At 36.0% G+C, this 14,399-nt stretch overlaps 2 protein-coding genes across 5 annotated transcripts in view; both read right to left on the reverse strand.

The window, feature by feature from the left end:
- Positions 1-14,399, reverse strand: part of LOC124362523 (7-methylguanosine phosphate-specific 5'-nucleotidase-like) — a 42,560-nt gene that overhangs the window by 12,786 nt on the left and 15,375 nt on the right. For both annotated transcript variants that reach the window (XM_046817105.1, XM_046817106.1), the window contains one exon: positions 1,110-1,356. In XM_046817105.1, coding sequence (XP_046673061.1) covers positions 1,110-1,356 — 247 coding nt within the window. The remainder of the gene's footprint in view (positions 1-1,109; positions 1,357-14,399) is intronic.
- Positions 1,365-9,215, reverse strand: LOC124362522. 3 transcript variants are annotated; one of them, XM_046817100.1, is made up of 3 exons: positions 8,345-9,215; positions 8,030-8,143; positions 1,365-7,540 (listed from the first exon to the last, which is right to left on the reverse strand). In XM_046817100.1, the coding sequence occupies exon 3, from the start codon at positions 6,361-6,363 to the stop codon at positions 5,320-5,322; it is 1,044 nt and encodes a 347-aa protein (XP_046673056.1). In that variant the 5' UTR covers positions 6,364-7,540; positions 8,030-8,143; positions 8,345-9,215; the 3' UTR covers positions 1,365-5,319. The 3 variants fall into 2 exon arrangements, with proteins under 3 accessions (XP_046673056.1, XP_046673058.1, XP_046673057.1); XM_046817101.1 differs by lacking the exon at positions 8,345-9,215 and having other exon boundaries at positions 8,030-8,313.

A 14,399-nucleotide genomic window follows, 5' to 3' on the forward strand; every position in this document is an offset into this window, starting at 1 on the left:
CTGTAAACACAGATGCAATCATTATTTCAAAGAAATAAAAGTCCAATTAGTCATACATTACACAGGAACAAAGTTTAAATGCCAGTCTCAAGAGATGCACTGGCACTCTTCCCATGCAGAAAAACCCATCAAACGCACCAGCGTAGACCAAAATAGTGTTCAGTATCTGCAAAAACCAGTTTCGGCTCGATAACAGGAAGCCAAGAACGATGAATGGAGTGCAGCTGTTGTCTGGTGTTTAACCAACATTCTAGTGCATTCTATCACCAGTTTTACACAGTACAATTCATAACAAAAGACGTAAATTAAGGGAATTTTCTAAAAAGAAAAAATCCTTCATAGAAAGGAGTCTAAAATGATAACAAAGGTTTAGTGGTACACTAAATTAAGGTTTCTTAAGATGAACCCAAATGCACAAATCTGATCCTTGCAAACAGTTCAATCTATACAAAAAAAGTTTATAAACACAAGCATGTTAAAAATAGTTTGGTTCTCATTATTTTAATTAGTTACAATAATAATAAAACCCCAACATTCAACACTTAATATCAGTAACAAGATATTTTGAATAGATTTAACAATTTGAGTTTGGATTTGTGCCATTGTGTTCTCTCCCCATATGACCTGAGATGGCTGTAAATTGAAATTAAAATTTATATAACTGTTTATATGTGGATGACACTAATTTGATAGTATCAGGGATTTTACAGGAATAAATTGAATTCTTACCCATCTAAATTTGTCACTGAACTCAAATCAAATTAACTTTATAAGAATCTCTTCAAAGCAAAAAAATAGACAAAATTTGGGATTATCTAAATTTACAATAGTTTCGTAGATCAGGAACATAGTTCAAATTTCTAGCATGAGATTGGATTGGGAATGGGATTGTCTGAATGAATATAATAAATGTATGAACTATTTTACCCTCCTTAATCCAATTGAAAAAAACACCCTGAAAAAGTAATTTTTTAATTATTTTCTGCTTTTTAGGATACAATAACATTTTAGAATCATTATTTATACCAATCCTTGTGTATACTTCTTGCTAACAAATCCATTATGATAAAACCAAATACTGAAATTGCTATATTAAAAACAAATCATACCTCATAATAAGGAGTGTTTTTAACATGGGCTTCATTTTTGTTGAAGACGTGTATCAAATTTTCACCGATATATCCCGCTATTTTGCCATCTTCTATCTTGAGAAAATTGGAAATTATGTGAACGTTTGATGTGAGGAGTCCTTTGTGCGTGAGAGCAATCCTTACAACATCGCCAAGACCAGCAGAAAACACGAGAACTGGAACTCCGGCATTTTGTAACTGCTCAAAACATGCCTTCGTCCCATCCCTGGTCAGAGAAGCAGACAATAAGTGAAATTAATAAAACTAATAAATTATAGTTAGTACTTTCTAAGTAGATTTAACACATTTTCAAGATAAGGTGAATAAGAATGTGCAAAAACTAGATATTATATTCTAGTGTTAACCACTTGGAACAAACTAATGTCTCGTAAATTCTCAGATGATGTGTCACCTGCAAGTGATATTAGAGACCAACATAATATAAGTAGACAAGTAATCCTATATTGCAGTTTGAGACCGGTGAGAACAGCCTTCTTTACTTCGCACCCACCCCAAACCAATCAAACGTCTAGGTGCCTTCCTCCGCTGCCTACCTCTTTGACCCTCGTCATGGGCTAGCAGCTGCCACTACTAGCAATTTTTAGTGTTTGTTCAACTTGGTACTTGTGAATAATTGTATACTTGTGATGTTACAAAAAAAATTATGTCTACACAATATCAGTAAATAAATTGCTGTTAATAAAATCTTTTTCTATGAATTAAATAACGGAATAATATGCTAACAAGCATGAGTAAGAGAACAGCTAGTCTGAATGATGTCAAACTTTTGAAAAAATAATTTCCTTTACTTAAACTAAGATATCTATATATAAAAGGCAAAGCCATCACTAATTCTCCAACTTCCTGATATCCCAAAATCTGACACATGCATGCCTAATGACATAAATAAAAAATTTTAAAGCATTTTTATAAAGATCAAATACAGGTGGAAATGGGGTTATAACAACTAGAAGAACTAAATTTTGTTTTTAAAATTCCTGATGTCCTAAAACAATGAAATTGGACACATGTGCCTTATGCTTTCAATAGAAAAAGAAAAGTTACAGATAGGGGCTTAAATATAGCAACAGCCCTACGAAAACTATATTTTTGTTTTTTCAACTGCCCAATGTCCTACTAAAATGAAATTTTACATACATGTGCGTCATGCTCTTAACTGAAAAAAACTTTAAAAATACAAATCAACCACCCATAGGGGCTCAACTACAGCGACAACCCTACAAGAATTATTCTTTTGTTTCTTAACTTTCTGCTATCCTAGTAAGATGAAATTTCACACACATTCCTCATCACCTAAACAGATAAAATACTTTTCATGCATGTTGATATACATACCAATAGTTACAAACCTTTAGAAAAGCTATAGTTTTGTTTTTTAACTTCCCGATGGTCTACAAAGTTGAAATTTGACACAAATCTGTATTACACCATCAACAGATTATTGGCACTAGAAATACTTTACACTGGAAATAGATTTAAATGGTCAGAAGAAATCACTTTTTGACCGAAGTAGACTTTTCAAACCAACATATACTTTTTGATCACAACAAAAAGACAAAACTACTACGGCACTGTAAATACCTTTGACGGCAAGTAGTCACTTTTTGACAAAAGAAGACTTTTCAGATCAAAGTATGTATATACTTTCTTGATCGGGACAGTAAGAAAACTATGATTACAATGAATGGAATTAGTAGTTTTTTTTATCGAAGTAGATTTTTAAAGCCAATGTATATTTGCTCAGTATTTTTGACTGAAGAAGACTTTTTCAGTCCAAGCATTTATACATTTTCTTGATTGGGGCAACAATACAATCACTACTACGGAACTGTAAATACCATAGGCCATAAGTAGATTATTATTGCTGGATGTTTCTCAGACAGAGTATGTATGTATAAATTCATATATACTCAAAACAGATTTTAATTTATAAGTGGTAAAAAGCCAAAATCTTTTTTACAATTGAGGGAATAGTTTAAGAAGTATGCATTTAGTTCTAAAAGGACCTTTGCGCCACCTTTAAATTCTATTTATCCCTCAAATCAATGTTACAGAGGCTTCTGTAAAAACCAATTATATGTATGGGCTCCAGTTCTCTAATATCCTTTGGGCTCAAGATATAAGCCCCTAGGAACTTTTTTCTGGTTTTACTAACAACAGGACAATTCAGCCATATATATGCTCCGCTGATTCTCCTGCCTATCCATAAAGTCTGCATTCATCAATCTTGCTTAAACCCACTTTCATTATATGTTTCCGAAGAGAGACATATTCTGTTTGCATTCCAAATATTAGTTGTGTATTCTCCATGCTTAGATCTAGAATCCTAGTCTATCCTTTAGCATAAGGAGACATAAACATATTAGATTGCCTGAGGCCTGGGGTCTTGACACTTTATTATTGACAATAGGCAATTACCTTTATTTGGACAATTCTTTGAAAATTACAAATAGATTTAAACATGGTTACAAGGTTTTAAATCAACATATAATTTCAATTGTGATCAGTTTAAGACAAAAGTTACATACAATTTACAACAAGTTTAGTTTGATTAAAATCCAAGTTCTCTAGTTTAAAAGTTCTTCAATTGAATAAAAGGGACGAAGTAAAAGCAACCTTTTAAACTTTATCTTGAAATTGCCTTCTATCTTGATGTCAGCAGGTAGGATATTGAATAACTTAGCCCCATGTAAGGTTTCTCCTCAAATCAGGCAGTATAATGTACTGCCAGAGCAAAGTTGGATGTATGATGGGTCTTGTATTTATGAAAATCATTACCTCTGGTCAAATTCCTTTTGTATGCATACAATATTGCTTCATAGACATAGATTGACACCACAGTAGGAATAGAGAGCTCCACAAAGCTGGAGCCCTTGAAGAACTCTGATATTTTTTTGTTGTAAAACCAACAACCTTTGTGTATTTACTGTACTAGATCCACCCCATACCAGAATGAAGATGAAATGTCAAAAAGTTGCAGTTTCAACATCACTTATTGCTTTAATTCTTTATGTATATTTTACATTCTATATATTGTGTATAAGGTATAATCCTGATCTCAGCTCCCACAAAGATTGTCAATATGTCTATTCCATGGTAACCTCTACATACTTTGCTTCTTCTACTGGGTAATGTTTGGTAAAACTCACACATTATGTTTACGTCCTCCCATGACTAGTTGGTTTATGATTGCCTGAGTTCTATCTCGGATCTGGCCCTCTTGAATTTACAAGACCTATACTGTATTCCACAGCCTGGCTCTGACCCTAACAAAAGGCTTTCAGAGTCTACGTTGCCTAAAGCATTCACTATTTCATTCCTAACAACAATGCTTTATTGACCCAGCACCCTGTCAAGGACAACTTTGTTCCACTTTTCCAGTTCCGTTAGAGTATTCCTACATTCTCATACTATCATTGAGTCAAAAGAGTAGGCTTTTCGTGCTACTAAAGCAGCTTAACTGTCTGATAGTAATTGTTACATATGTTAAATGATATATTGTTGATTTGGTACGGTTATTGTTAAAATGTAATTGTTACTGTTAAGATTTTATTATTGTTATTGATGTGTTACTATTAGTTTAATTGTTGTTATTCTGTGTTGAGTTATTAATATAATGAATACCGACATATATATCGTCGGCGAATAAACAATACCGCGTATCTACAGTTTGGGTAACTTTACAGGAACCACAAAAAACTGATTATTTTTATTACGGATAAGTATAAACGCTTAATTTTTTTTAACTAACAAAGGAACCATGTTGTTGATGGTTTTTAACATAATCTTATACAATATTTGCCTTTCGTCAGTTTATTAAAGCACTTAGGCGGTATTGCCACGTATTTTTTTCGTGGTTGTAGATAAGCGGTTTTGTTTTTTGCACTTAGGCGGTATTAGCTTTCAATTTTAATAAGGTAACCATATATAAGCGGTATTTACCAAAGGGAACAAATTGAAACAATTTGTTAGGAATAGTTTGTTTATTACTATTACTGATAAAATATTGTACTTTGAGATCCATTAAAACACTAAATTGTTAGGTACATAGTTCAGTCTTTTCCAAGTTTGAACAATATTTTACTGCTTTGAAATTTGCCACTTAGGTTTTATGAGGTAATGAGTCGTAATATGGATGACAATCTTCAGAGATAACACTCTTAAGTTCTTACAGATGGTTATATTTTGATGTCTTAATCGGAAGTTTGTTTTGGTACAAGGGGAAAAACTCACTTGTGAAGTTGTTTGACCTAGGCCGTCTTGGCAACTCTTCATAGTTCGATTTGAAGTTAAGTTTTGTTTCAATTTTCCGGTTAGGTTTGTATCTTATAGCCACTATATCATACACAGTCGGGTCTCCTTTCCTACTACCTGGCCTAATTGAATCATAAATCAAGGTGTTCTGCTGAGAGAAGTCTTTGAAAAAAGAATAGCTCAGGTATATTGATTGGTACGGAAAGGGGATTCGCCTTGCTTTTAATGCTGCTTCATTATATTGGCTTGGCAGATATATTGGCATATCCTTCAGGGCAGTTTCTATTGTGCTGTGAACTGAGTCACACTCCATCCGAGTGTGACCCTTGACCAGAAACTTTTGTTCGATTGTAGTTTTATTTGCAACTGCAAAGTGCAGCAGAGCGTTGGCGAAAACAGCATTTTTATTTTGAGGGGGACAACCGTCTGACCAAAGAACTATTGGCTTTGGGTCTTTAGCAAATTGTGTCTTTAGAGTGTCTATCACGCAACTAGCAAAAACCGAGGTTACAAGTTCAGCACTTGTTTCATCGAACCAAAAACACTGAACATCTTTGGAGGCCAAATTGTACATTGTAAAGTTATGAATGTTCAGTTTGGTCTTGTAGTATAATGCACTAGCATTGAGAAATGGGCATAGTTTAACAGCTTGCACATCAGAGGAGTAAACAATGCATTTGTTCTCCTTTGCCTCTTTCTTATCCTTATCCTTTTCCTCTCGAGCTTCTTCTTTCAATTTGATGTGCATCTTATGATCTTCTTCGGTGATGTTGCCTAATTCAAATCCTACACAAACATCACATCGGTCCTTCTTTGGTTGATAAAGAGCTAAGTTCATATCTTTGAACAATTTCTCAAAGGTAAACCTGCTTAGTATAAAGGATTTAGATTTTTGTGGGAACTCCTCTAAACATTTCTCTTTATATACGTTGTAAAGGTGAGATAAACTACGAAACATCGGTTCAAGGTAGAGACGTGTTGACAATAATGAGATGTTAATTTAGGAATGATGTCAAGAAATTGTTTAGCGAACTCTTTTGCATGTGGTTTTTTGAACTTTTTGGCTGAAGATGGTCTAGTAGTCGTTCCTTGTGGGACCATCCCAGCTGAAATGTGGTTTTCAAGAGGCTCTTTACCTACATACTGATCACCAGAAACCCAATAGCGGACTGTCCACTGCTTGATACCGAGTGTTTGCAAAAACATTCTTTGGCAAACTTGCTTCTTGACACCATCAGCAGTCAGAAAATAATTTAATGTCTTATTTCTTCTGCTGTTTTTTTCTTCGTCAGTAGTCTTTCTTTGTTTTTCAGTTTTAACTGCCATGTTTACGAGATAAACCTTTCGTTGATCCCAGTTCATCCCAGCCCAGAAGTTGTTAAAAATAGATTTTCTCTGTTCCTGTGTGAAACTAAAACAATGTCTATTTTTAGAATTGCGACATTTATTTGAACCACAATGTGGTCCCAATTTTCGTTCACCTCTGACTTTATCATGGTGCACTACGCCGTCTTTGGTCCTTCGATAACCCAAGTATGCTTCGCCACTCATCCTGAGTTTCTTATTAATGTTCTTTTTCTAATTACTTTGATTGTTATTTTTCCTCTTTCGCTCGGGTAACACAGGGGTCTCTTCTTCATCATTATGATGGTTCGGTGATAGAGAAGTGTCTTAAGTATTTTGTTGACGAATTTCAGTTATTAGCTCAGGTTCATCTTCTAAGTCGGAAGGAACGTTTTCAGGATTATTTTGTTGACGACTTTCAATTCTTGCCTCAGGTTCGTATTCTAAGTCGGATGGAACATTATCTGTATCAGAGCTTGATTCGAATATGTTTTCAGCGTTGAATTCATTAACTAAATCGTCTTGCTGGTCAGTTATTTCATTTCTGGTATGATTTGCCTCTACGTCGAATACTTCTGACTCATCTTCAGGTTCGATGACACCAGAAAAAAAACACATTTTGTTGTGTTCAAGTGAATCGGTTTCATAATTTTTTTCAATGTTGACATCAATAACTTCACTTAAGAAGTCAGCTGCATCCACACCCTCTGGCATTATAACAATAGGCATGTTATCCAAGTTCATCTCAATGTTGGATGTTAACATTTCGTCAATGAGTATATTTTCTCCACCTAAAAAAATATATATATATAAATTAATATTAAAATATTAAGCTAATACTTAGGCCCAATATTTTACTTACTTATGAAGCATATAATTTCAATATGATTACGACTTTCTTAAAGGAAATGGTTTAGGCTGTAATTGTAATGACAGCGGACATTTATTAGGAAAATCTATTTAGATGAGAAAAACACCTCTTTTATTAATTGTATTTAATTATATTGTAAATAAAAAAATCTATATTAAGTGAAATACTATGACATTTACATGTTGCATTAAAGTGTTTCATTTTTAACTGTATCATATGATTTTATTTTGGATTTACCTACGAAACAAAATTGTTATAGTAATCAAAAAGTTATCATAAATTAGTTTACCAAGTCTGATTTAATTGCTGTGTTCTTCATGAATACATACATGTTATACATTATTACAAACATGGGTTCATTTGATATAACATTTTACAATACTGATTTTACCAATGACATTTTCAATACCTTCATCAAAGCTGGCTACATCATTAAACGCTTTAGCATCTGGTGCATCATCCAATGGTTTGGTCTCATCATGTTGACTTTTTGAACCAATTTCTTCTGTTTTATTTACTCCATCTAAAATTAAGAACAATAATCTTTAGTTTTAAACTTTTATATTTTATCCACTCCCTTTAAAACGACCATGCCCTTATCCAAGTGGTCTATAACACCGCAGAGACCTTTAAATTGATTTGTTATTAAAATTAAAAACAAAGTGGAATTAAAATTATTACAATTTACAATGTTTCGATATTGACGCAATGTACTATAGATTACCTTCTACTAATGCATCTATCAAAATATCGTTTAGTTCACTGCCCAATGTCGGGCTACTGCAATAGAGAATTTCTTCGTAAATTTCCTCTTCATTAAGTGCCATATTAGTGTCTGAAAAACGAACAATAAATTAGTTTGTATGGTTAAAAATGAAAAGAAAGTGTTAAAATGCAATAATAATAAAATAGAACTGTGTTATGTGTGGTGCCGCCATTTTTTTAAAGTCCTTCATGAATTTTTTGCATAGCTTAAGCATAAGTACGTTATGCCCTAAAGTTATTTATGGAAATTTATCAGGCGTTATGTGGTTATTAGGACACGAAAAGGGTCTTCAAACACACACGGCACGCTACTTTGAGGTGCCACCATTTTGCTTTGAAGTCTTGCATGCATTTTTTATAGCCTAAATGTAGCTGCATGTCTTTGGGCCATTTAAAAAGATTTGCACATTTTTTCAGAAATTCTGAAGTTATAAGGTTACAAAAGGGAACCTCAAACTCAAAAATACGCTACTTAAGGTGCCGCCATTATGTTTGGAAATATTGCACAAACATTTTCTATAGCCTAAGTGTTAGTACGCATTGCTCTTAAGCCATAAATAAAAGGTTTCATACAAGTTTTATCAGCCGTTCTGTAGTTATAAAGTAAGAAAAGTGGACTTTCAAACGTTACAGGCAAACCGACAACTCGACAGACAGACAGACAGACATTTTTTCAATGTCATTTTCGGTTATAAAAGTGTATGAAAGAAAAAAGTAAACATGAATTTTTTTGTTCCGACCAATGTACAGACAAAAATTTTATTTTATTTAGATAGTGAAAATAAATCCATTCAACCATATTGACAACACCGCTTAACTACACCTTACCATTGAAAGTAATACCGCTTATCTGCAGACATATTTCTGTGCCAATGGCGCAGTGTAGTGGGTACGGCGGTTATCGCAAGATAACCAGATCAAGCAACGCCGAGCGTGGCTGCTGCTTGGACAGGTGACCGCTGAGCGATCCTGTCCTTGCAAGCGGCCCGCCTGCCCGGCCATTGGTGGTGGTTCGGAAGTCACCTTTAAGCCGTTGGTCCCCAGGTTAAGTGTTAGAGAGGGCTTCTTAGCCCTAACTTCGCCTGGTAAAATAAGACATTCTTTACTTTTTACTTTTACTTTTACATATTTTTATCGCTCAATATCTTCGACATCCTTTGAACTCAAGTAAAGCTAATACTTAATAATACAACTATAACTTATAACTGCTAAGCTTAGACTAAGAAACGTGATAAAACCAACAAGTTAATTTTGTAGAAGTTATATAAGTCGGAGCTCACCTGTTACATAGCACGTTGTAATGGCGACTGCGTAGTTAGGCGGTGTTTTCATAAAAATTATGATACGCGGTATTGTTTCAGAGGCTCCTGAAGCGCTATCTGTCGGATTTTAACAGTAAACTGATCGGAATAGGTTGTGTTTTCATCCACAGAATGCGCTGGCATCAATAACTCAATTCACCCAAAAATTGCAGATAGGCGGTATTGTTTATTCGCCGACAATATGTATATTGTATATGATCTACAGTAAAATGAGTTAGTGCACTCAGTAACAAAAAGGAAGGAAAAGTTATATATTTGTTATTTCATTATTTATTTGTTACATGTGTTGAGTGATATATTGTTGATTTGGTACGGTTATTGTTAAAATGTTATTGTTATTGCTAATATGTTATTGTTATTGTTAAGATTTTATTATTATTATTGATGTGCTTCTTGTAGTTTAATTGCTGTTGTTCAGTGTTGAGTTATTAATATAATGAATACCTACATATATATTGTATAATGTTCTACAGTAAAATAATTTAGTGCACTCAGTAACAAGAAGGAAGGAAAAGTTAGAATTGGATTAGCTTACCCAGATAGAGGTTAGTTTAGTTACACACAACACAATACTTGTATCACTTGTATTAATTACCACACAATCACAACTATTAATTTTCACAACACAGCCACTTGTAACAGTTTCAACAAAATATAGGAAAACACAATGTGGATAGGATAGTAAATTGTAAATGGATAGTTTAGTATTTATTTCTGATGAATTGTGATACTGGGTATCCAGAATGATGCCGGCTAATGCATGACTGAGTCAGGCACAATTTGGACAAACCTCTGTCGGAGAGCAAAACTGAACTTTGCTCTCTGAACAGGTTGGACAACCATTGAAAATAAAATCACTGTTGGCCGGCGTTATTCAACAATATTTGGATATTCATAGAAACCTATCAGCTCTGGTTCACGTCAGTAGTATTATAAAAATAAATAAAATAAAAAGAAAACACCACAATTGGAGGCTCGATTTTAAATAACTACTTAAGTTGCTGGACTCTAGATTAAGTGTATTGATATTATTATTAGATTGTATCACTGGCCACACTACTGGTAATAGTGGTCAGTAAATTCCGAAAAAGTTATTGTGAATTATACTTTGTAAATTATTGATGGAATAAATTATTATTATTATTATTATAGTAAGAGATATTCCGTGGTGTGGAAGTGGCGGGGTCTTCATACCCCAACACATGTGCCAAGCCAGAGCGTCAATGAAGCACACGCACACCTGGGAACTGCCTGATCCAAATCTTGTCTTCTTTGATTATTCCGAACAGACTGAGCTAATCTGGCGGGTTTCTTTCTGACTATCCTTATCACATTCATTTTTCATTTCGTACTGCCCTCACCTGTCAGGTAAACTTCCCAAAAATCTTGCTCTAACTGTACTTTACTATGCTGAACCTAAAAAACCAATTCCAAAAAAAACAAAATAAATTTTTAATCAAACAAAAAGAGGGAAAAAAATAAAAAAGACCTCACTCTGATTGCTCCAAACCAGAAGATCATCGGAGAAAGAAAAAAAAAACAAAGGGAAACAGGGGGAACATAAGGAGCAATCTGCATAACCCCAGAAACCTTCATATAAACAAGCAGTAGAAGGTATATGGGTAGGAATTTTACACTCCAATTTTCCCTGTGACCCTATTTTTAACAGAACAGATGGAAAAGATCTAGAACTTCATCCTGGAAGCAATTGTGGAGGAACAGGAGGGTCCCTACTCTCCAAGATTCCACAGGAGACAAGGAGTTCTGATCTTCACTTGTGAAAACAACAATACCGCTGAATAGCTGAAAGGAAAGCAAGATTCCATTAAGCTTTGGGAAGGGGTCAGTCTGAGGATTGTACCAGAGGAAGAAATTTCACGTGCAAGAATTGCGACTGTCTATCTTCCTAATAGTACAAAATAAAAAGCTATCTGTCGGGAAATGGAACGTCCTGCATAAAAGCGACGAGGGAAAGTCAGTGCTACTTACCCTGGCAGTCGACTGCGTCACAGCAAACAAACTTGGGAAAGAGGGTCTATGGATCGTCTACAAGTTTGGAAAAATTCTGCTAAGACTGAAGAAAAAACATCAAGGAAACACTGAGGAACCTAAAAAGGTAGAGGAGACTTCAGAGAAATCTGAGACAGTCACCATGGAAAAAAATGCTGCTGAAGAGATAAAGTGGACGAGACCGTAAAGGTATCAGAGCAATCTGTACATACCTTACCTGAGAGGTCTACTCCACAAGCCAGTGCAGCGGTGGAGAATGAAAAACCAACTTGTTCTCTCTTCTTGAAGAGGGGACCCTCTCTGAGAGGACCATCCGTCTCGGCCCGAGGAAGAAAAGGGAACAGCGTTTCCAAACACTCCAAAAGGAAGGACGGGGATGGACCACCAGGGGGAGGTGAAAAAAGGCGTAAGTATACGCCTTATACAGATAAACCTTCACCATGCTAAGGGCGCAACCAACATATTGGGTAGGAGGTTTATCTCAACAGGTCTGGATATCGCCCTAATCCAGGAACCTTGGATCAATAGAGGTTGCATCAGAGGATTCTCGACTCAGGTAGGTAATCTCATATATGATCGATCAATTGAAAATCCCAGAACATGTATCCTAATTTCAAAACAAATAACAGCCTTTCCTTTTAAAGATCTTATAACAGGAGATCTTGTGGCGGCTACTGTGAAAGTAGTATCACAGCCTACTACCAGAAAGAGATTACCATAGCCTCTGCCAACTTCCCCAACCCGTCAACAAGCTGCCCACCAAAAGAAATAGAGACTATTGCAGAGCTACAGAGATATAGAGGTTCAGCCCTCATTCTCGGCTGTGACTGCAATGCTCACCATACCTACTGGGGAAGCACAAACATGAACTCAAGAGGTGAGGAACTCCTACAGTTTATGTTCAGTAATGATTTAGTTTTAGAAAAAAGAGGGTCAAGTTCAACCTTTCTTACTAGAACTGGAAAAGAAGTCCTAGACATAACCCTATCCATGGGACTCAAAAATATAAACATTGTAAGGTGGCACGTTTCAGAGGTCTCACTATCGGACCACTGCCCTATTAGGTTCAACATAGAGAAGATACGGGGAAAAAAACGTGACTCACATCCTAAATCTACCAACTGGAAGGGATACTGAGTGTCTCTTGCCGAAGAGTTGGAAGAAATAGAACCCTTCCAAAAAAATGAATTTGACTTAGAAACGTCTGCACAATTAGTATAACCAGCTATAACAAAGGCCGACGAGAACAACTGCCTTCTCAGACAAAACAGACTGAAGAAAGATGTGCCGTGGTGAACTGGGAGATTAGACACTAAGAAATAAAACTAGGAAATTACTGAAATGGGCAAAAAGGACATACGATTGGATCCCTTATCTACACGCCCAAAACGAATATAAAAGAGAACTAAGAAAGAACAAAATAAGAACCTGGAGGAGTTTTTGCAAAAACATAACAGCCTACCAGAGGCTGCCCGGCTTCAAAAAACTCTCCAAACTGATCACACTAACCAAATGGGGTCCTTAGTAAAGGCCAACGGTGACCTTACAGTGAACAGGAAGGAGACCTTAGAACTGCTTCTGGAAACGCACTTTCCGGGGGTCACTTGACTTGAAATGAGGATATTTATTCTCTAGTCGAGGGGAGATCTGGTCGAGAAATTACAAAAGCCAGACAGCGGTCTAAAAGACAATTCACACACGAAAGAATTAAATGGGCAATAAGATCACTCAAACCATTTAATCTCCTGGAGCAGCCCTTCTTCAAGAGGGGCTGGTCATCTTATTAAATACTCTTATCATTCTGTTCAGAAGCAGTTACGCCTTTAGGATATATATCAAAAAACTGGAGGACAGCACTGGTGGTGTTCGTGCGGAAAAGAGACAGGGATCCGTCTCAACCCAACTCGTACAGATCCACACGCTTAACCTCCTTCATGGTGAAAACTATAGAAAAAAATAATAAAAATACACATTAGGGATGAAATTTTACCAGTCCACCCTCTTATTTCCACTCAGCATGCTTATATAGAAGACAAATCAACTACCACCACTCTCCACAGCTTAGTGGGAGCGGTGGAGAACACTTTAAAAGAAAAGGGAGCCCTAGTCAGCATCTTTACGGACATTGAAGGAGCTTTTGATCGAATTGCATATCAATCCATGGAGACTGTTATGTTTGGAACATTTTGGAGTTCCCTCAGAAATAGTCAAATGGATAGTAGCCCTCCTAAAAAGCATACTAGTAAAGGCAAAGTAATGAGACGTATCTGCCGCAATTACGGCCCGGAAAGGCTCCCCGCAGGGGGGAGTTCTGTATCCTCTCCTGTGGGCAATGGTGGTTGAAGATCTTCTTGCACTTAGTCCTGTAAGAACCTTTGCGCTGCTTCCGGAGTGACAGGATATTCAGGATGGGTAAGGTTAGGGAGTAGGGGCTGCCTCCTATTGAGATCCATGAGGAAGAATTAAGGCACTATATCTCAAAGTCATCCTGGAAGAAGAGGAGGCCAGCTCTGAACCAGCCTCTCCAGTCAAAGTAGGCAGGGGGTGGCACACCCTTACTGAGGTTAACAAGAACCTCTGAGGTAAGGGAACAAACCCCACCAACTCCAAAAGTCATCTTCCACAGTAGACTAGACCTATGAACCCCAGAATCTCAACATTTGCGGTTAGTGATATGCTGCT

The sequence above is a fragment of the Homalodisca vitripennis genome, chromosome 5, assembly GCF_021130785.1.
Source record: "Homalodisca vitripennis isolate AUS2020 chromosome 5, UT_GWSS_2.1, whole genome shotgun sequence".
NCBI lineage: Eukaryota > Metazoa > Arthropoda > Insecta > Hemiptera > Cicadellidae > Homalodisca > Homalodisca vitripennis.

Bases quoted from the DNA above. Each gene is read 5' to 3' on its own strand.
- LOC124362522 (XM_046817100.1), bottom strand. From the start codon at position 6,363: ATGTTTCGTAGTTTATCTCACCTTTACAACGTATATAAAGAGAAATGT.